The sequence below is a fragment of the Anser cygnoides genome, chromosome 1 (genome assembly GCF_040182565.1).
Source record: "Anser cygnoides isolate HZ-2024a breed goose chromosome 1, Taihu_goose_T2T_genome, whole genome shotgun sequence".
NCBI classification, from domain to species: domain Eukaryota; kingdom Metazoa; phylum Chordata; class Aves; order Anseriformes; family Anatidae; genus Anser; species Anser cygnoides.
Window position 1 is genome coordinate 123,185,876 of NC_089873.1, and position 22,756 is coordinate 123,208,631.

Here is a 22,756-nt window from a genome sequence, read left to right on the forward strand (position 1 = left end):
GTGACAAGAGGAAAAGGTGACTGTAGTCAAAGCTTCATATATGGAGCAAGTAATGATTTGGAGTGCTCTTAGCTGCACAGACAACCAAGGGAAAGATGACATCATGTGTTGTCCTCAAATTTCATAGTACCCTGGACCTCAGGAGCTTTATTTTGCTCTTTCTTCCTACCCAGAAATAGAATTAATTAAAAAAAAATGTTGAAAATGTTGCTGTATAAATAAAATTATGTTAATAAAATTATACCGAAGTGTTTCCTTATTGCTGTGATTTGTATAGTTGAAGATATCAAAGTCAATGTTGTTGAGGGAACCAAGTATTAATATATAATATTGCAGTGATTAAAAAGCCAACTGGATTTTTTTTTCTTCCACAGAATTTATGTAGTTCATATGTTATTTAAGTCCCCACATTTCACAATCAGCTTACCCCATTTGATGTTATTAATCCAGAGATTAAAACAAAACAAAACAAAAAAAACAAAACAAACAAACAAAAAAGCTAATTTTTTTGAATCTTAATTTCATTGTGTTCTGAGCAGTTCAGATTCTTTCTCTAAAGTCTAGATAGCTGGTCATTTCTAGAGGGGGAGGCACAGCACTGAGCTGGCTGCTTTAAGATTGTCACAGTTACAGTGGTAATGGACCTCCCTACCCATAATTTCCACTGGCAGACTGGACAAAGAACAGCAAAACTTTTTTGTTTAGCACACTATGTAAAATATTTGGTGAAGTTAGCAGTATTTTCAGTATTATTATCTTTTTTTTTGTTAACTTTACTGATGTTGCCTGCTGAAAACAGGCTGGTTGTATGCCCCTTTCCTTGTCACACTGTTTTTTCAGTATAAGGAAGTGTTGTGGGAAAGGAATTACAGTTAAATACCTGGTAAACCTGTTGTCCATTGTTCTTTTAGAAATGCTGATGTCTCAAATAAGGTAACTCCATACTCTTTCTGAGATTCTGATGCAAGAACTAATAGACCGTTTATGTTATATTATGTATATGTATATAGTTCCATGGAATTTTAGATACTAGCATTCTTGTCTCTGTATTAGAGGGCCTTTTTAATTCTTGCACATCGGCAATAAGTGAAGAAGCAGAGCTCTTCTGGTGCACAGCTTTCCCTGGTCCTGGTATAATGTTGTCCTTTTACTTTCGATTTCACTGCCCTAAACCATGGTTGGTTACTGGAGCTGTAACTAGAGCATTTTGACAAGTAACCCATCATCTGGGAGAACAAAAAAAATAGATGACCAGTTTTTGATGAGTTAAGGTACTTAAGAGTAGCTGCCCATATTTAAGTGGGAAGTTTTTAGTTTGGTGTTACATGGAACCAAATATAAAAAGGCAGTACATACATGTACAGCATTTCAAATCTTTCAACTATTAGCAGATTTATTATTATTATGCAACTGAACTATCTGAAGGGTTAACTTTCATTTTACTGGGCAAAGTAAGTGTATTATGTTGGTAGTGTTTTATGGTGTTACATATTTAAGTATTGCTATATCTTATGACCTCTTCCTATTACGTTTTAATTACAGAATGAAATTGAAGCAAATTTACTTGTCTTCTAGTGCATGTTTTCTAGTTTAAGATTTCATGACAGAAAGCTAACTGCCTTTCTGTGCAAGTAGGCTATGATGAACTATATTCTGGTATAAAGATTATTATAAACGGTAAAAATAGCAACTGGCAATTTAGTGCCATTATAATGCCTTTATGAGTTCTCAAGGAATAAATCTTCAGAATGGTGGCAAAGTAACATTCAGCAATAGTAACATTTCATATATTTTCTATTATCCAATTCCCTCATAAAATTGACCTTTTTGTTACCACTTATTTCTTTTCTTCATTCACCATGATTTAAGAGGGAGCCATAAGTTCATCCTGTTTAGGATTCTTTCTGATTTTGATATTGACTTCTGCAGATATCTTATTCACATAGCGTGAGTCAGATAAAACAATTTTGTCTGAGTTCGTAGTGTTATTTTTTTCTGAAGGTCAGCCTACAATCAGACAGGGGCAGTTTCTCATTATTTGCTATTGCTAGTCCAAACGGTCTTTACTGAAGTCTTTCAACCAATGTGTGACCTCTGTTTTAATACTTCTCACAGATTTCACAGGCTGTCACTACCACTCAGACATCACTAACACAGACAACTGTAATGGAAACCGTAACTATGGTGACCACGAGAGAACAAATCCTGGTTAAGCATGCCAAGGAAGAGCTCCCACCACCTCCACCCCACAAAAAGAGGCAGCTCCTTGTGGATTCAGAAATTAGGAAGAGGTGAGAATCATTAAGAAATTGAGAGAGAATGATGATAGAGTCTGGATGGGAATGCAAAAGTAGTCATTCGACTGAAATAGTTAGATGTATAGTTTTTTGAGAATAAAGTTATATTTCTGTACTCAAGATACAGATTTATTATTATCTTTCTTAGGATCAGTTATGGAGTTTTTTTTTTCTATTTCTATCCCAACTATTTTGCAGTATAGAATGTTAATCATTATGTCAACACCATTGTGCTAGTAATTATAGCCAGTAGATGTCCTTTATATATGGCATTGTGTGGTCCCACTTGATTGTGGTCTTGGAACTTAAGAACAAAAAGTATTCCATTGGTTCTCAGCTTTTTTACTCTAAAAATATGTTTTTAATATTTGGAACGCTAGTAGTACAGATATTGTTTCATTTCTAAAGTTCATACGTTATTCTCTCTGGATTGTGGGTCAGCAGTAGATGTAATAGTTCTGCAGAAGCAGGGTTAATACTTGGTGAAATGTGCAGTAGTATTATTTCCAGAGTTCTTTCTGTGTAACTCACATATGAGTTATGGTGGACTTTGAGAGTATTGAACACTTGTTAAAGTCACTTAAAAGATTTCTAATGAGTTTCAGTAGAATTTGCACAAGCACCAAATTTATTAATATGATGCTTAGAAACTAGACTTAAATCACCTCTAGTGTTGGGTTTGGATTTTTATTTTTTATTTTTATTTTTTATTATTTTATTCAGATAAACGTATGAATTCCAAGGCAGTGGATTTAAGGCCTGAGAGGAATACAAAACTGCATTCAATGTCTCATTTCTATAGACAATGTCTTTGTTTTAATTCAATGTGTTTTCAATTATAATAGCAAGTTATTTTCTTGTAAAATAGTCCTTAATGGTGTTAAAATATCCAACTGCATATTATTAAGAGTAATGAAATACACCAAGAATATGAGAAATCTGATTTATATATACATATATTAATTGAAGGAGTTTGTTATTGAAACAAAAGATACTTAGAGGTTTCTTTCTTAATCCAATGTACAATTTAACTTACCCCTTCTTGACCATTCTAAAAGTAAGGCTTCTAGTTAAGAGTCAATATTTAAGAACATTCTTTTTAAGAAGATATATACAAGATCCATGTGTGATGTAAGAAGAGTGATTCATCCCCTTTTTGTTAAATTGGAAAACTACTCTAATGAGTCATCTTTGTCTTCATTGGCTATAGAATTCTGTACTAAATAAGTAACTTTTAGATGGTTAAATTTGAATTAATAAAGCTAATCTCCAAAATCCTGGTTTGAAAATATTTTTAATCTGCATGTTTTTTTCTGGGAGGGAGGTGGTTTGGAGCTGTTTTGATAAGGGTGAATAATGCTTACAAGGTTTCTCAGTTTCTTTCATCGGTGTTTTTCAAGTTCTAGTCAGTTCTGTTGCTGTAATAGTGTGCCTGGAAGAAACACGAGCCTCAATTGCTGTGTTTGGAAAGATCTGTGCTCCAGATTTGCTTTCCTGTGTTCTGTATGTTTTAGAAAGCCATCTCAAAGATGCACAGCACCTGCAGTGTGAATTGCCAGGTGCTTAGTTTCAAGAGAGAAGAAAGAGCAGTTAGCTACTCTGTGAAAATTGTTTTAGTGGATTATGTAAGAGTATGGTCTCCAGATGCTTAGTTGAGAAGAGAAAAAAAAAAAAAAAAGGATGGCTAATTTTATTTTATTCTATTTTGCATTTCCAAGTGTTTTGGAAGGATTAGAAGTGTGTGTGTTTCGTTTATACTGAGGAATTTTGTCTTTGTCAACCAGTAGCATACACAGGAGTTGATTTCATATTTTTGTAGAAGCTGTTGATTTTTCTCGTCTCTTAGAGCAGCTTACTACCATAAGTAATGGAAAACAGAGATAAGAACCAGAAGACTGTTTTGTTCTTTTCTTTCACCAAAATCTAAAGCTACCTTCAAATTTAAGGTTTTAAAATTTCAGAATAATTCAGGGATGTTCTAAGTTTTGTTACTACTCATAGGAAAGCTCCTTTTCCCAAAGGAATGAAATTACAACCAAGAATGGGGAAAAAAATACAAAAGTAAGTTGGAGCTGTATAATAAAAGTCTTAAAAGTATGTATAAGACATTAGAACTTGAGATAAATATAACGTGCCTGAAGTTTTTGGAGAGAAAAACCTGTATATTGAAGAAAAGGTTGCCAAGGTATCATTTTCATGTATGTGGCACTAGGAAAAACATAGGTCTGTTCTGTAGCATAGAAAAGTCTGAAAATTACTCTATTCAGAGTAGGTTTTAAATAGGAAACAGGTTAGAGCTGTTTAGTATTTAATCTATACATATTTCTAATATTGATGTTCTTGAATAATATCCAAAGACAGTTTTCTTTGCCTGTTAGCAAGTAACTTTGTACCTGCTTCCTAGTATTTCTAAGGAAAGGCTGTTTGTCATAACATTATTATGGATATAATGTTGTTATTCAGGTTTGATTATTCAGGTTTGAAAGAAACTTCATGTCCTTGAAGAGAAAGGCATGTTAAGATAGGATATTTGCTCCATCTAGTGTTTTTCATTTAATAAGTGTTAACATAACTGTAAATGTTGAAAATAAAGTGGCCTTCATTCCATTGAAAATCACATCATTCGGGATTCTAATACTTCATTACTTAGAAAAGTTTGGATTTTTTAATAGAAAAATATATCAAAGGAAATATAAAGACTTATTCAAAGCATTTTTTGGCAGCTGTTCTTTCAAGTAGTCCATTGCAGTATAATGAATTATATTAGTCAGAACTAAATGATGATTGTTAAGTACTTTACAGCAATTCTCTTGGGCTGCTTGACCCTTATCCTCATATATCAGTGTAGCTTTTGCTCTTTCACTATTATCTAACGGTCTTTAACAAATCTAAAAAGAGAGCCATTTTTCTTCAGTTTTTGTGGTGGTCCTTGGTTTCAGCATTTTATCTGTGTAGTCAAAGCCAAAGAAAAGGGAAAGGTGACTAAGGCAAAAGAATATAATTTTCTGTTGTTTACAGTATAATTTATAAATGTTTTCATCTAGAATAAAATAGGAATGGATATATCAAGTTCAGTAAATATGCACACTTTACAACTTCATGCTTTTTTTTTTTTTATAAAAAAAAACAACTCTTTATCCTGTTTGTGAGATAATACACTGAAAATATATACTCTTCACCTTTAGTGTCTGAAATCGCCTGCTGTATTATGGGAGTGATGCCAGTTGGCACTCAATGGGAGGCATGACTGGATTTGAAAATGCTTTGCATTTTTAGCCACTGGTTGTTTGCTGAAGGCAAATGGTCTTAATGAACATACTCAACAGCAACCTCTAGACTTCCATTTTACTCAGCTGTGACTTCCTTACATATGAGAAATGCAGTGGATCTAATCTGTCTGAATTTCAGCAAAGCATTCCATGACACCATTTAGGAATCACTGCTAAGGTCAGGAAAGGTGCAGTTTATTACCATAAGAATGGTGAGATGGATAATTGGCTAAAGAAGAAGAACTATGTGGCTAATATGATTGACTTTGTATTTTCTTTAATCCCTTGGTATGCATTACAGAGATGTGCAGATAATAATGTTGATGAGACTAAATTGAATAGTATCAGTGTAGAGGTGGTCCAGAATGTCATTCAGAAAGGAAAGATTTTTTTTTTTTTTTTGAGGACTGAGCTTAAAAATAAATAGTAGGAAAAAAAATTATCAATTGGGACAAATAAGCATTGAATTAGTAGATAAGAACTAAGACTACTTTATCAACTGAAGGCTCATCAGTTGCAAATATAGAGGATGAAAAATAATTGCAGAATAATTCTGCCAATGGGTATGGTGTATTTCAAAGCTGTTCTTTGACATGTTCTAGGCAACCCAGAGCTATGAGCTGAAGAACACTGCTGATGAGCTGGGCATTTCAGTCCAGCCATGGAAATGCAGTTATTCAGTAATGTAGTTCTTTAATCAGAGTTGTACCATTCCCTACCAGCTCAATATGTTGACAAATGGTCTTATGTCTGCCCAGGATACACAATGCTGACATGCCCAGCATGGTTTTGTTTTGGTGGGGTGGTAACTTGTGAGGCAGTTTATATCTACTGAAAGAACCAAAGAAGAGCAAGTCTTGAGGGTAAACTACCTTAGCACAAGTTTTCTTATCTACCCCAAAGCACTGCAGATAAATAGCAATAAAATGAAAACTTACTGCAATCAAAAAGTGACATTTTAAGCCTCTTAGCATTAGTAGAGCCTCTGGACAATATTGGGCAGAACTAACCTATTTTGCCATAAACACAAAACATAATATAAATCCCTTATTTACTAGCCATACTGTAAGACAGAGAAAAGCATGTGGTCTCTTCCAGTGGGACACAGCCTGCTCCCATTCCAATGCCCTTTGCTTCCACATGGTAGATCACAGCTTCCCAGCAGAAAGGGCAAAGCACACACACTTTCCCAAATGCAGCCAGTGAAGCTCTGTTCCCAGAAATGGTGGAAGGGATGTGAGACTCTTGTGCAGATCTGGAAGTAAGAAGCTGAGACCAGGACTTAACATGCCAGGGAGCCCACACCTACTGGCTGAGGCAACGCACTACACCCAGCCCCACCATGTGTGTGCCAAGCAGCGGTTTCCCCGACGGCATAGGCTTTCCTACAGAGGCTGTCTCCTTGGCCTCAGGCTGCCAGGGAAGGGAGCCACCCGCCTCAGACGGCCTCAGGCTGCTTCTGGAACATTCCTCGTGGCTGCCCTGTGTCCACAGTCCCCACACTGGTGCTGGCCCCAATGGCCTACACTCGCCTCACTGGGGCCCTGTGGCCACCCCACAGCCAGGCTGCCTGGCCCAGCCAGCGGGGAGACCCCACAGGAGCAGTGAGCGCTCTGGGTGCACGGATAGCCTCGGCCCCACACTCATGGTACCTGAGACACCTTCATACCCAAGCCCTGACAGAGCCACAGGAGCCCTTTATAGGGTATAGAGCACAGGTGGAAGGTTTATAGTCAGCCCCTTTCATTATTATATATATTTTAAAAAATGTATTTCTTTTTACTTTGAAATATAAACAACTAATCCCTAATCCTTGGTGTTATTTAGTAGTTTCAAAAGGCACTTGATTAGATACAGGGCTTGTAGGTATACCCTGCTAGGTATTTGGGCTAGGAAATCCTTGTACAGAAATGGAAAATCTTAATGTAACTAAGTTCTGAAATGCCCTAGAGGTGAAGTTTATTCTGTGTCTAACAGAAAAAAAGATGGGAAAACCAGAACAAGGAGTCTTTTTTGAACAAATCTTTTGCACGTGTGGTCTAGGCGAAAGACTTTTGAATGGGAATCTGCCGTAGGCCCATGGTTTAGCTTGATGAAGAAAACGTGTTGCTTTAACCAATTTGTGGAGTTGTGAGAGGGCTGTGAGGGCAGTACAAGATAGCATCTCTGTTGCAGAAAAGCAGAAAGACAGACTAATTGAAAAACTAAACATGAGCCCATAAATAATTTTAGAGGCACTAAATCCTCCACTGCAGATAGAATTTTTAGGTGGGGAGCAACGTAACATGCACTTTAAAGCAATGTAGTTATTCAGAATGATTGTATCAAGTGATTTGGTTTTAGTCTCTTCCATGGATTTAATTTACAAATTTTACATGCACTCAACTTTATTGGGTCAGAAAGGTAACATTTCATTACTTTTTTTTTTTTAATGTCAAATATATTGTTATACTTACAAGATTCAAAGATTATATTGATCCTTTTATATCAATCTAGAGTTAATATACTTTGAAAATGAAACCGCTCAGAAATAAAACGTGCAGTCATCATAGCACAATGATTAAAAGCCATATTCTACCTGCATTTCCTGTTTTTTGTTTTGTTTTGTTTTGTTTTTTGTTTTTTAAAGCTAGATATGAGAGAGAGATTTTTTTCAAGGTTATTGAAAAGTGCAGTGTGCTTTTAAACTATGTTAAGGATATTTATGTGCATTGGTTGGACTAGGTGATATAGGTTGGACTAGGTGATCTTGGAGGTCTCTTCCAACCTAAATGATTCTGTGAGTCTGTAGCAAAAGGTACCTTGAATTAACTTTCATCTCTTTTAAAGTTCCCATCCCTCCCTCTGGTTTCCATTTATAGCCTTTTTTGGGGCAGGAGGCTTTGTTTGTGGAGTTATATTTACAGAAACAGAAGAAACTACAACTGGAAGAGCAATCTGTAATGTCAGATCAGTTCTGTCCAGATGCTGTCTGCTGTGGCTAGTACCACCAGCTGATGAATGAATCTCTCGGCCATGTAATGTGTTCCTGATTACTTTGTTTTACTATCAGAATTCTCCCAATAGTTCAGCTCCTCTTCTAGATTACACTTTCAGGGGTGGTCATTGCAGAAGCAGGGGCTAAGTCCTTCTGTTAAAGACAAGACAAAATTCTGGTAAACATTTACCAGAATAATATATTCTGGTAAACATTTTGCTCTGTCACTTTCTATACTATACCAGGCTAATAGCATACTATTCTTCAGCAAGCTTGCCTTACTGGTCCTACTTAACTGGAACCACAGAACAGAATGAACACCAGAAGTAATACAGTTTTACCTGCAGCCAGGAGAGTTTAGTACTGAGTAACTCGTAATTTTGTCTTTATTTTTATCCTGTATCTGATGTTCTGTGCTCCTCTCCAGTTACAGCTGGTTCATGCCGGTGCTATAGAACAGCCTAATTGCCACAATAGCTGACAGTGGCTAGAGACCTGTCCTCACCTATCAATTTAAGTGAGGTGAAAGAAGTGGCCGTTGCATCTCTTGTGTTCCTTGTCTGTATAGCTGGTGACTTCAAGGAGCAAGGAATGGAGTGCATGTTGGCAGTAGGGAGTGACAACCCTTTTAGTAAACTGGGCTGCTAATTCTTGTGGGGTGGTGTTTGTACACTGCTGACTGGATTTCAAAAAACAGAGGAGGAGAGGGTGTTGGTCCCATCTAGTCTGAATACCTGTAGGTCCCTGATCGAATTCTCTATTGACCCTTAGAGCAGGTTCTGTTGTTTCTCATTGTTGCTGACAGGCCCTGAACCAGATACTTACGTGAAACGCAGGACTGTATAGCGTTACTACTTAGTCTTTGCAAAAGTATATGCTGTATTTGGGGACTTCCCTGTATCTCAGCAATATTCAAGTGATATTACAGCCTTTAGGCAGCTGCTGTAATTTAGCTGACCTAATATGTCTCTTACTGAGGACTTCAGGAACTCCATTTTGTGCTAGAGACTTCAGCCTTCTTCACATCACTGATCATTGAGCAGAGCTGTTGTCAGTCTTCATTAGATATTGAATATAAATTATTTGTATCTAGAAGCATATTAGGAAGAGCTATGAAATTGTTAGTTTTTATCTTGTAATCCAGTTCATTAGCTTTAAAATTGGGTGTTCTCCATTTTCAGATCTATTGAACAGTGCTTACTCACAGTCACAAAAACATGTTTTCATCACTCTCCTGTGGAAATCAGTGTGATTAGATATACAGTTAGTGCTTGCAATTTGTTGAATAAACAGTATTCCAGTTTTATGTGGGAATACTGTCTTTCATAGTTTTGTTGTCTCCTAGTCATAAAATTTCATGAGAGCATTTATTAAATATACAGCTATTATATGCAGAACAAATGATAACATCATATTTCAGGAATAATAGTTGATTTAATGTTGCATAGTCTCAGAGATAAAGCTCAGGCAGGAAGCTCTTCACTGGCAATGCCATTTGATTTAGGGAATTATAGCCTGATACCGGCACAGAGATTCTCTAAGCCACCTGAGAAATGTTCTTATGTCTTCTACTTCTGAATTTATAGTTCTGTATAAAATGAAGATTTCTGCACCTTCCATTGCCTCACAATCGTATTTTTTCCTCCTTTAATGATAATGCAAATACTATTATTAGGAATTGTTTTATCAACATTATTCCTAAGAGTTTTTAATTTTAATTTAGACTGTTGGGCTGGGATTAGGGAAGTGTCTGATTCTTTCTTCTGCTTTCATTATTTATTGCTCAGTTGTTCACACCTTATTGTTAAATAGACTCATAAAGATCACAGTGGAGAACGTGGAATTCTTTCTTGTACTAAGTTTTCATTTCTATATATGTAGATTTCTGTAGCACTAGATTTTACCTTGGAGCCCTTTTCTTTTTCTTTTTATATATATGAAAGTTTATATTTCTGTAAAATAGTTAAGTTCTCCAAAGACATAAATGTCATCCAAGTTCTTAGTTTTAGTAGGTTTTTTTAATTATTATTATTATATAAGTTACTCCATCTATATTTACAAAACAAACTGAAAGATACAGCTGATTTTATTCTAGGTCCTTCTAGGTCCTCAGATATAAATATAAAATCACATGGTGCAATAAAGAAATGCAGTCAAGATTACAGTTTATCTCAGCTGAGAAAAAACATCTCAAGCTTCTTGCTTTAAAAAACTAGGCTAAATACTGAATCAACTTGGTTTGATTTTTCTAGAAAACAGCAATTTAAATATCTGCATATGATAACCTTCATTTTGAACTGCTACCTTCTGAGTAGGTAACTACAATTAAGATCACTTTTGAAGGAGTTCTTGAAAGAATCCAGGCTTTAATAAAAAGGACTGTACAGTAAAAAGTAATTTAAAAGTATATGCAGAGAGATGGGTATCTTTATTTTTCATTTCTGAATTTCTAGCTGTAGAAATATTATAATCAAATATTGATTAGTAATTACATTCTACAACAAATTTAAGTCACTCAGAAGAGGGCTCTTTCTAATGGACAAATTTCCTGCTTTGAATATCCTTCATAATAGAGTCAGTACAAGCTAGCTCAGAGATTGTTCAGGTATGAAGACTGCATTTTGTGAGCCAGATATGCCTCACATCCTCAGCTGAGCCAACAGTACTTGTGATACACTTTATTCAGCTGTGAGAGTCACTTGTTTCATGTCTTCGAAAAACATCAGCTTGTAAAACTGGAATCCTTATTGTGAGAACTGTTGCATCTGTTCAACTTTCAAATCAGTGTCTTAAAAATAAAAAGTATTTTTAGGTTTTCAAATCTTAGAATGAATAGTTTTATGAGGTATCTACTGAAATGAGGGTTTTAAACTGCATTTTTTCAAGAGTAATTGATGCTTATTCCTTTGTTTAAACAATTATTTAAACATTTTTACTGTTAATGTTATTTTCAGAAACTTTGTCGGAAGCAGATGTCTTACTGCACTTCTCTGTATCTTAGGTTTGACTCGGATACAACAGAACTCCATAGCTGGATGACCCGCTCGGAAGCAGTACTTCAGAGTCCTGAGTTTGCAATATATCGAAAAGAGGGAAATCTCTCAGATCTCAGAGAAAGAGTCAATGTAGGAGAAAGTACTAATATATATGTTTGTTAGTTTGTATTAGCTTGTAAAAGTGCTTTCAAAGTCCAAGTTTAAATGGGTTCAAATGTAAACTGACAAGCGTTGATTGACCGTATGCACAAGAGAAAATTAGAAGTGTTCAGTATTTTTGTACGTTTCAGATTTTGGCGTCAAAAGCGATACACAGAGATCTCTGAACACAGAGATCTTTTTTATTCATACATACCCATATTTAATTAAGGTATTCTAGATTTATGAAAGTCTTTGGTAAAGTTGAATCTCAGTCTATAAATTACTTTTTAAGTATGCACTATAATTCTATACTAATGGCTTAATTTGACATTATACATTCACAAATTGAAGGATGGGAAGTGTCATATTTTGGTGTATATTAGAGTAAATCTGCATCTAATTCATCCTACAGTGCTGTAAAATATATCTGAAAATAGTCTCCACAGAAATTATTTTAATCTGTTTTTTGTACCATGGCTGAACTGAAAATGGTTTTCTACTTTTTGCAAAAGTATTCTGCACTGCTTAAGAAGTAGCTGTGTTTGTGTATGTTTTGCACACTCTGAATTTGGCCTTTGAAAACTAAACTATTAAAAATTGCTCTCAGTATTTAGTATTTGGAGCTAGTTGCAAAAACCTTGCCTTTTCTGAGTAAGAGAAAGGGGAATTCTTTTTATAACAAGCTATTATGCTTATAGTATAATAGCATATCATGGGATCTCATTAAAAATAAGGTGATATGGACTCCTAAAACACAAACAGATGGAACAAATTTACTGAACTGAAGTTAGTTTTGCTGCTGTTTTTTCTTAGTCTGCTTTTCCATCATAAATTAACAATGATTGAGTGATACTGAATTTTGTGATTGTAAATATACATTTAGATATTTCTGTTAAATAACAGTTTTGTTGCAATAATTTTTTTATTAATGTTGTCATAACGTTACTGCTAGTAAGTATCCATTAGAGTGTAATATACTGAATTTAGTTTACGGCACTACTTCATGTTATGTAAATGTACATAAATATATATATGGAAATACGCAAACCAGATCAAACATACAGAGAAGATTTGATGGATTCAAATGCTTCCATAGCAGGATAATAGGATTCATCTCATACATAAACAGATATATAGGTAATTTGCTGAGTGCTTCCATCTTCATGGTAGGTAAAATTAAAAAAGAAAAGAAAAAAATGCTCCTGTCTCCCCTTCATCTATTCCCATTTTGAGGAACAATTTCAAGGATGGCAAATCAGCTCCTGTTTTGACCTATTGTGTTGAATATCTGCAATGTCAGGTTTCCCTAAGCAATAAGATGCTTCACCTCATATTGTCACTTTCTAAGACTTTGTAAAACCATTAAAGGACTCAGGAGCTATGGTTCACCTTCCCCCTTCTTTCCTTTCTTTGCTCCCGAGGAGGTGGTGATCTGTGTCGCTGCAAGTAAGGGGTAGAGGTAGGTGAACTACAGATCCTCCTCTGGTCCCATCTGGATTTCTCAGCAGCGCTTGCCTTGCCTTTGTTGGTGCTGAGGAAGAACATTGGGGTTGGGAAGCCACTGCTTACAGCATTTATACAGATCTCATTTAGGTCAGTGAAAACATATGTAATACGTTTAAGTAATATGAGGGAAAAGCAGTGTGAAGTTTGATCTGTGCATGGGCATTGGAAGTTTGAAATCAGGGCACTGGAGATGGCAGGAGGTATTTCAGATGTTTCTTTAACCTCCTCAGAAATGTAATAATTGGATGGTTAAGGAACCAATTTCCAACTTTTTTTTAATGAAAAGTACTGAGCAGTAGAATTTAATTTGTGTCATGGGGAGTCTAAGACAAACCAGCAACTCTAAATAAAAATATGAGAAATTAACTTATATCCCTCATTAGCATTGTAAAAATTTTTAAATACTAAGACTGACTTTGATTTCATATAGTATCACTGCTTTTAAAATAAACATTTTATTGGGAAGATCAAGTTACATGTAGAAGTTTCAAGCTTTTTTTAACGGATAAAACATTTGGATGGCATTTTAATTTGATAGAGAAAACTCTGTAGGATTGACGAGTAATACCTGGATTCTGTGTGGAACAGTTCCCAGTTCATGCAAATCTTTATACATACTTCCCAAGAAGAAAAAAAAATGGGGGGGAGGGGGGTGTTTAAAGTGCCAGGTTTTAAAATGTGTCCTGGCCTGGGTTCTATCTCCTCATATTAAACTAATAGCCAAAGCAGGAAGTATTATCCAGTTCATTGATTTGCACACAGTATTGTTGTTACTTGTTATCTCTTTTAGTTTCTATTTCCCTCACAATGAGGCTCAAATCAATGAAAAATAAGATAGTGTTTTTTATTAGACTGTAATCTCCAGTAAGGCTGTAGAAGGTATTTAATAAAAGATAAAATATCAAAAGTAAAAACATATGTTAGTGATAATTGTAAAAGATTGTATTTTACTGATATACACAGTCATACCCCAACATTGTACTTGCATATGCATGATACCCTGCACACATGCACACAGAAGTACCATCTTGCACTTAGTGGCTATCGTTTAGTTTCCTTGCATTGCAGATTGGTGTAGCATAGGACACCTATGCTTGACTGATGTCAGACTTAACATTTGTTGCCAACTGTGGTAGCCACTCAGTCCCATAGCCTTTTCTTAATGATTTTCCTTTCTACTGTTCTTTTGAAGACAGGTTATTAATTGGATGGTTATTTTGTTGTTGTTATTGTCGAAGCATCTTAGTCCTACTCATCATTTTTCTTGGAGTCACTTTCATATGACATAGTGGAAGTACATCTGTTGTATGGTGGAGGGACCAAGACTTCAGAAACGACAGCCACAAGGGAAGCTCTTTTGCCATCATTGATGATTCACCAAGTTCAAAAGCCTGCTCCCATCCCAGTTCAGAGAAGGCCTCGGGGAGACGGAGCCAAGAGCAGGCTGTATGAAACATACTGTGTTTGCTAAGTCATCTGCTGTTCAGATACTGGCAGGAAATTAGCCTTTAGCAGATGTGTTACATAGACTGAATATATTAGAGATGCACAGGAAGTCCATTCTTGTGTCTGTGGAGGACCAAAAATATGTATAGTCCTTCCAAGCTACAAGAGAAAGGTACTTGCCTTAACTGGCCAGACTTGACACCACTATTGTGGAAATTTGTAGGACAACAATATTACTCCTAAATAACGAAGACATTCAAACATTAATGCCACAACTATCATTACACTGCAAAACACTGTTAACATTTTCAAGTTAATGCATGTATTTTACTGAAAACAGGCCTAACAATGACTCAGGCTTTTTGTTTGTTTCTCTTAAGCCATAATAAACCTTCATTGTTTCAAGTTCAAATATATGAAGGTTCAGGTACAACAAGTTAAAAATTGCTAGATAGAAAATCTTGCTTGGTAAGAAGTCAAACTTGAGTTTGCACATCAGTTAATTAAGAACAAAACTCCCTGAAAGTAGTTTTGGTTAGACAAGCAGCAGCACTGTGAAATTCAAGATCAAAGGTAAATATCTGAGAAACTGATGTAAGGGAAAATGTCAGATACCTTGGGCAATTATATTTGTTCTTCTGGGATTCTCAATTGCCCAGTTCTCACTTCATTTTCTTTTAGTGACTTTCTTCAGACATGCTTAGTGGGACCTGGATATTTGAAAGCTGAATCACTGTCAGAGCCAGTGATGATAATGTTACAATCTTCTGCTCACATGGGTAGTTGACCAGAGTTACAAGAGATCAGGGAATACTACTCGTGTACATCCATTTACAGAGCTCACAAAATAAGATTTTGATTTGATATGAATAACATCTGAATTCATTGGAATGTCACTGTTTTCAATGTTAGGGAGTCATTAACTGCCAAGTAAAATCTTAGGGTCAAATAAAACTCTCAGAATGTTGTGAAAATCACTTCTTCATGTTCAGCTGACATTTAGCTAAAGATGCATTTTTAGTGTTACTAAATAAGCTAAAACTAAGCCATTATACATCTTTATTGCCGGTTACAAAATATTCCTCAAAGAGAATTTATCCCCTATTAAATGAAAGCCTGTCTTCTTATATTTCTGCATTTTTTCTAAATAAAAATAAAAGAATAACACAGGAAACAAAAATATAAAAAGAAAAAAAATACTGTTCTGGAAAAAATGTAAAATTATTTTGCAGCTACCACAAGTTTTCATCAGAAGTGTTGTCAACAATGTACAGAACCTAGAAGTTTCAAAATTTCGCAAAACTTATCCCAGCCTACTTGTATCATTAATGAACCTGAATGGAGAATATTGTCCCTTTCAGTAAAGGAAGCAATGACAAAACACTCAAAAGGATAAATGAGAGGTGTTTATGGGACTACTGCTCTGTTTATTTCTTGGCACTTTGCATTTGCTCATGGAAATCGTTCCTCTGAGGAACTTAAAAATGTAAGATACAGTTTGTGGGTTCAGCTGACAACTGTGCCATGTAGAGAGTAAGAGCAGGACTATATTAGTGCTATTAAGCAAGCAGGGTAAATTTCCAACTTTCTCCCCAAATCAGGTAAATTGTCCCATACTTTCTGTTTGTACGAGGACCAAGAGGACAGCCTTTTCTTCTTTGACTAGCATGATGTTTTCTGTGTGTATATGTGTGTCTTTCTGTATCTACTGTTAGCCCTTCATTTTTATGATATATGCTAATTACATTTAAAAAACAAAAAGTGGAGAAAAGCAGTTGACAGTGTTTGATATGTGCCAAATTTTCATGTTTATTTTTAAATGCTTTACATATAGTGTTTGTATTTTCTATCAGTACCTGGAAACATTGATCTTTTGGGAGAGAGGCAGACATTTCTCCACATTTTTCTGGACACCAAAGGGTTCACTGCCATAGACTTCAATGTCAAATCATTTTTATATTTTAAAAAGCTATTTTAAGTGTATTTCAGATTTTTTATGATTCATTTGGGTTCACTACAGTTGCGGTTATGATAATTGCACATCTGGCATTACAGACGGAGCAAGATTATTTTCAGTATACTTTAGTGTTTTTATGATTCTTCTGAGTTTGCTGTAGTTAGACTCATGCTAATTATACCTGGCATTATAGACAAAGTAGTATTAATTAAGATTCTATAGTCTTGAAACTTTGCGGAGAATTAATAGAATAGGGTATTTTGAAAAAAAAAATAAATTGTGCAGCAGAATGGTACAGGATTTTATTGACCTACAGAAACTACAAATAATTAATACAGTCATCTGCAGTTTATTGGGATTAAACTTTGTTAATTTGCGGTGATAATTTATCAGTATGGAAAACATGTTTATCAATTTCAAAATATTTCCATCCTTAATTCTTTCCCAAATATCCTTTTTATATATTTTATCTATACAAAATTTTATCATCAAAAGTGTTAGAAGCTTCGACATACTGTTAGAATGTCTGCTGTTCAGTCATTCCTGTATGCACAAATGAATGGCAGCTGTAAGTAGATGGCAGATGTGTGAATTTAACTGAAAATCTCGCTTTTTAGTATCTCCAGGGAGCTTCTTCAATTGATTCTTTTATATGTGCTTTTTGTAGAAATGTCTTCCTCCTTCCTTAATAATCTATCAATGTTTCAGAGTTTTCTGTTAGGCAAAATAAAGTTCAGCCCTGAAAATCCTAGTGTTTATTTTCATTGGAAGTTATTATAATTTAGTGTGCACACTACCGAAGCGGGTTAAATTTTAAATAAGTAAAGCCTCACAATTTCAAATCTTTTGGCATTGCTCGATTTTCATAAGCTTTTTATTGAATAAATCACGTATCTTCCCTACTACAAAGTACAGAAATTTAAACTGAAAATGTTTTAAGCATCGTACTTTAAAAGCTATTTTGAGAGTTTATTGAGAAGTACTTATATTACTTCCTTCTAGGCATAGCAATCTATATAATAAATAAGATTTTCAAATGTGAGTGTATAACATTATTCTAATAAATGCATTAGTAGACACCTAGATGAGGTTTCTTTCCAGTTGTAATGAACTTTTTCACCTTGAGAGTCAAGTCATAGAGAATGTGTCTTTGCTGTGGAAATAAAGAAGGGGATCAGTAAGCCTAGTGTGGTCAGTCAGACTGAAAAGCCACAGCCAGGACTGTGTCACCATCCTGTACATGTTACCTAGGATTTGTGTGGTGTGTCCTTTTGTATGTGCTGTGATAAACTGAGGGACTCAGAATTAGAGCAAAACATGTTGGTTAGGGTCTCTGAGAGTTATGTATAATTTGTTTTATTGTAGGTATCAAACTGTGACCCTGTGCTTCTCCTGAACTAGACAAGGAATTTTAGAGCTGGCTTAGAGCTTCTAAATTATAGCTAACTAGATGACTAAATTAGTCTAAAGTCAAAGATGTGACTTGATGTTGTTAATTATGAGACAACACTGAGGGGCTGTTAGATCTAAAATAATTTTATTTCCCATCTATGTTATTACCATCGCAAAAGAAATTAGAAGCTTCAATTCCTACTGTATCCTGAAACTTTATCAGGTAGCGTGCACCTGCTGTCACTAGCTAGCGTGAGCACACCTGAATGCGGGTGAGAAATTTTTGAGTATGGAAAGGTCAATGAGAGTATTAGGTACAAAACGTAAGTGGAAGCCTGTGTTAATTCTGCAGTTTACTCTACTCTTACCTAGTGGCTCATATATGGACTTCTACTATATATGCTTACATATATGTTAAATACGTTAATATGCATTTATGTTTTTTTTTTTTTTTTTGCCAACAAAAGACTAAAATAAGGAATAAGATGGTATTGGTGTTCAGTACTATGGTATGCCATGAAACACTGTTGTTTAGTTAGCAGGCTCAATTCTTACTGTTATAAATAGGAGCCATGTGAGAAAAGAGCAAATCTTCTATTCCTCCACAAGGAATTTCTGTTGAACATATATTATTATTCTGAAATATTGGGCTTTGAATAGCTCTTAATTTGTCTGTCTTTTATTTGTCTGTAAAATAGTGATGTGTATCATTTGTCAGCTCTGTTGTGTTTTGGTTCTCAGTTTATGTATCTGACTTTATGACTGACTTCTCTCCTGATCATATGTGATACTTTGTGGTTTCATTGCAAACTGGGAGGCTGGCAGGGAAATGTGGCAGATTAAATGGTCTCAAGAAATCAGAAGACATCCCTGAGATTAATTACTTTCTTCTTCAAAATTCCTCTTTTGAAATACTCACCTTTCCTGTCATGCTGCAGGCCATCCAGCGAGAAAAGCCTGAGAAGTACAGAAAGCTGCAAGATGCCAGCAGATCAGCTGAGGCCCTGGTGGAACAGATGGTGAATGGTAATTACATGGGAGTTGATTTAGATAATCTTCTTAGGGATTTGATAAACGCACAGGTTTATATTTATCACAAGAATTATATTAGCAAATACTGTCTAAATGGAACAGTAAAGTAAATTGCATTATATTTCTTTTATTATTTCTGAATGTTAAATCTGTTAATTAGTAAAGAGAACAGAATCTTAGAACTTCAGTATATTGAAAATAAATGTGTGTAAAATGAACTGTATATTAATAATCTGGTCTGCATAGGGACTAAAGTTGTAATCTTGTTTTCTGAGTATGCTAAGTTTTTGAAGATACATTCATTCATCAGTTAGAAAACTGACAGCATTACTCTGAACAGTTTGAAAGAAGTGTGTTCTGACTTTTCTTATAAAACACTGTATATTTAATTATATACATTGCTGTAATGTTCTGTATTATAGAAAATATACAGTTTTATTGGGTTTTGGAAGAGATTTTTTTGGCATTTGGCAATTCAAAGATAATAAATATCAAAGCTTATAAAAATCTTTGAAAAGAAAGTTAGTTGCAAGTTTTTTTTATTTTTTACCATTGAATGTTCCAAAAAAATATTATTCTATTATTTCACTTTTTGAACCTCTGAGTATTTTTAAAGGAAAAATAGAAAATTCAACAGAAAGATAGATGAAAGTAAAGTTGTATGTCATGTCATTGTCCTTGATGTTAAAGAATTTATAATTTTGCAATAAAATATTAAACATGGGCACTATCTGTCATACTGATAGGCTTACCAAAATACAGTTGTTGAATGCACTGAGCTTTAGAACATGTATTTTACATTAAATTGTTGTAATAAAGAATCAAGAATTTAATAAGAATTTATTTGCTAGGACTGAAATGGTAAGCAAAGTAAATTTGATGGAATCCTAAGATTATCTTGCTTAAGTATGGAGTTGTAATACTTTATAAAAGTGGGAATCCTTGCATTCTGGGCATATTTAATTACAATTACTGTAACAACTGTTGCAAGGTTTCCTGTCTCAGGCTCAGTGAATAATCTGAAGGAAGGGAGTCTGGTCTGCAAGTCTAGTATGCACCCTCTCTTGCACCCTCTTTTAAATCCTATGACTGTTTTCCATGGCTGATCATAAAAAAAATAAATAAATAAAAAGGCAAAAACTCTGTCTTTTTTGGCATGATTTCTGCCAGGGAGAACAGGCTGTACAGGATTTATTTCTTTGGCCATTTGCAGGCTCACACCTCAGGAATTCCAGCTTCAGCTTCATTAGATTAAGTATCTTAAGTAGTCATGTTCTCAAGGTTCTCTTTTTTTCTCCTTCAGTCCATGGGTTTATGTTTATTCACAGCTTATCGGTGTTGTGATCTCAACTGTGGATAGCTGTGCATATAATTATTTCTAGCATCTCACAAATCTCTTTTCAGAAAGCATGTCTTCAAGTTAGGATGTAAGCATGGGGTAGTCTAGCTAAGCCAGCATGATTTTATCTGTTTCCTGACAATTGCTTTGAACTCTGTATCATGCCATACATCATAGTGACCTTGGTAGCAAGAATATTCTAGCAAAGGTGACAGGTTAGGTGTCTGTATGAATGAAGATCCTTTTTTTGTGGTGATTTTAGGGGAGAAACAATTCCTTTGAAAAGAGATACAGTTCCTCTGGCCTAAATTGTTTCTGGGACTATCAGCTACTCCACTACTGCAAACGCAATTTGAAGGATAGTATTTTGAAATGGTTAAATAATGCAGTGATCACCACCAGGTGAGAGCACCAGAGAGTGGAATTAATTAACATTACTTGAGAAGAACTGTAAAATGATTTTTAAAAAGAATTTTGTAAATGGCATACGTTGCTAGGTGTTCAAAATTATGTGTTGAGCACAGAGGAAATTAACCACAGAGTTCAGCCTTGGTACTTCTACAAACACCACATTTTCTATTAGTCTTTCCATCCAAATCATTATGCTCAAATGAATTTGCAATTAGATTATCTGTAAAATGATACTGAACTGAAAGGTATGTAAAAAAGTAGCTCAACATTAAACCTACATCTTAAACAGTAATACACTTAAGGGACTTTATATTTTACACAGTGATTCAACTAAGTTTCTCTAGTCTATGTGTGGCTTGTCAAAATTTGTTTGGGACATACAGTCTTCATCTCTTTATTATTTTTCTGTTGATTTCTGTGTTCATTATGAATAAGTGGAAAGATTATATCACAGGAGAGTTTTGTTGCAGAATCTCCAAAATAAGGTTCAACAGAGCAGACTGACTATACCTACATACCTGCCTCTTCTAATTCTGGAACTCTTTTCCACAACATAGGAAAAAAGTGGAATTAAAAGTACCTCTTTGGATTAATAGGAGACACATAGTTTAGCATCTGGTGGAGGGAACATGTACTCTGTTATCTTGAATGAAGAACCTTTTTAATTTTTCACAATTATAATTTACAAACCTCACATGATAGTGCTCCTATCATTATTCTGTGTGGTGCTTTCTTTAGGGAAATCATTCAGTGATGTAGCTGATGATTGTCATGCATATTTCAGTATTACAGTGTAATCTCTAATTAAAAGACCACCCAAGGCAAACAGATTTAAGATGAAGATAATTTGTAAAGGTAACTGATAACAATTTAACCACATTGCTAATTTTTATTTATTATATGTCAACTAGATCTGGACTAAAAATGATTAGAGTCCTAAGAAGATTCCAGTGGTACTAACACTGTATTTTTGGCTTTGCTTATATGTAACGTGTGCTTTCTCTTTGCTCTTAAAAAAAACAAACAAACAAAAAAAAAAACACAGTTTCTGAATGTAACAGATGAGGAGTATGAAAACATGAAGTGATCTGTTGGGTTGTAAGAGAGAAATTCACAATGGTGGTGAATTTCATTGCTAAATATAATATATTTATTTTCTTGCTTTTTATTGTTTATTGTGGTAGGAGGGGGAATAAGTAAAAAAGCAGGATTCAAATTCCAGAGAGAATCAGGTTTATTTATTTAGGGCTCATTTATATGTTTTGTAGCACCGAGGAAAATAATCTGAGGAAGTGTATTTATATAGAGCAGCATTCCTGCCTTATGCTTTCAGCCATTGTCAGCAAAAGTGTTCTGAGCAGAAGGAACTTTGATTTCACACAGTGCATCTGCTCTGAAGTTTGTAAGCAGTGTGTCTATAGGTTAGTACCATTTGAAGGACTTTTCCTACCACAGAAAAATCACTGTTGCCTTACCCTTACCCAGTCACCCATCTTCTACATGGGCTGTACTCTCCCTCTCCTTGCCCATGCTGTTAAGAAGCTTGAATTTTTACAGTCAATGAAAACTTGTATCTACTGTTTTCTGTTTTAGGAAAAAAAAATATAAATCTGTTATTGTACTCTAAAATGCTATCCTAAAATAGAATAACAAATTCTCTGATGGATGAGGGAAACAGTTTAGCAGTTTGAGAGGACTCTTGACTATTGTAGTGATTTAGAATAAAATAGGGCATTGAGATGAATACTGAGAATTTTGATAGGCACCTTTAAAATGAATACAAATGAATTTGTTGTGATAAAACACATATTGGTAAGGTACCACAGATTGAAGAAAGACACGTATTATCTTGTTTCATTGTGAGTTACCATTTCACATATGCTCATGAGTCAAAAGTTATAAAAACACAGATAATATTACATTATTCTATCACAGATCCATAGCAAATGTTAAATACACTTAAGATATGCTTTATGCTAAGTGGTAATTCCAA

General features: G+C 34.8%; 1 protein-coding gene across 20 annotated transcripts in view; it reads left to right on the forward strand.

Annotated features, from left to right (window-relative positions):
- DMD (dystrophin) overlaps positions 1 to 22,756 on the forward strand; it is a 1,239,454-nt gene that overhangs the window by 491,656 nt on the left and 725,042 nt on the right. For 19 of the 20 annotated variants that reach the window (XM_066990426.1, XM_066990443.1, XM_066990448.1 and 16 more), the window contains 3 exons: positions 2,116 to 2,291; positions 11,545 to 11,668; positions 18,920 to 19,007. In XM_066990426.1, coding sequence (XP_066846527.1) covers positions 2,116 to 2,291; positions 11,545 to 11,668; positions 18,920 to 19,007 — 388 coding nt within the window. Of the gene's footprint in view, positions 1 to 2,115; positions 2,292 to 7,068; positions 7,215 to 11,544; positions 11,669 to 18,919; positions 19,008 to 22,756 lie in introns of those variants that run through there. The other variant, XM_066990442.1, reaches the window with a different exon arrangement.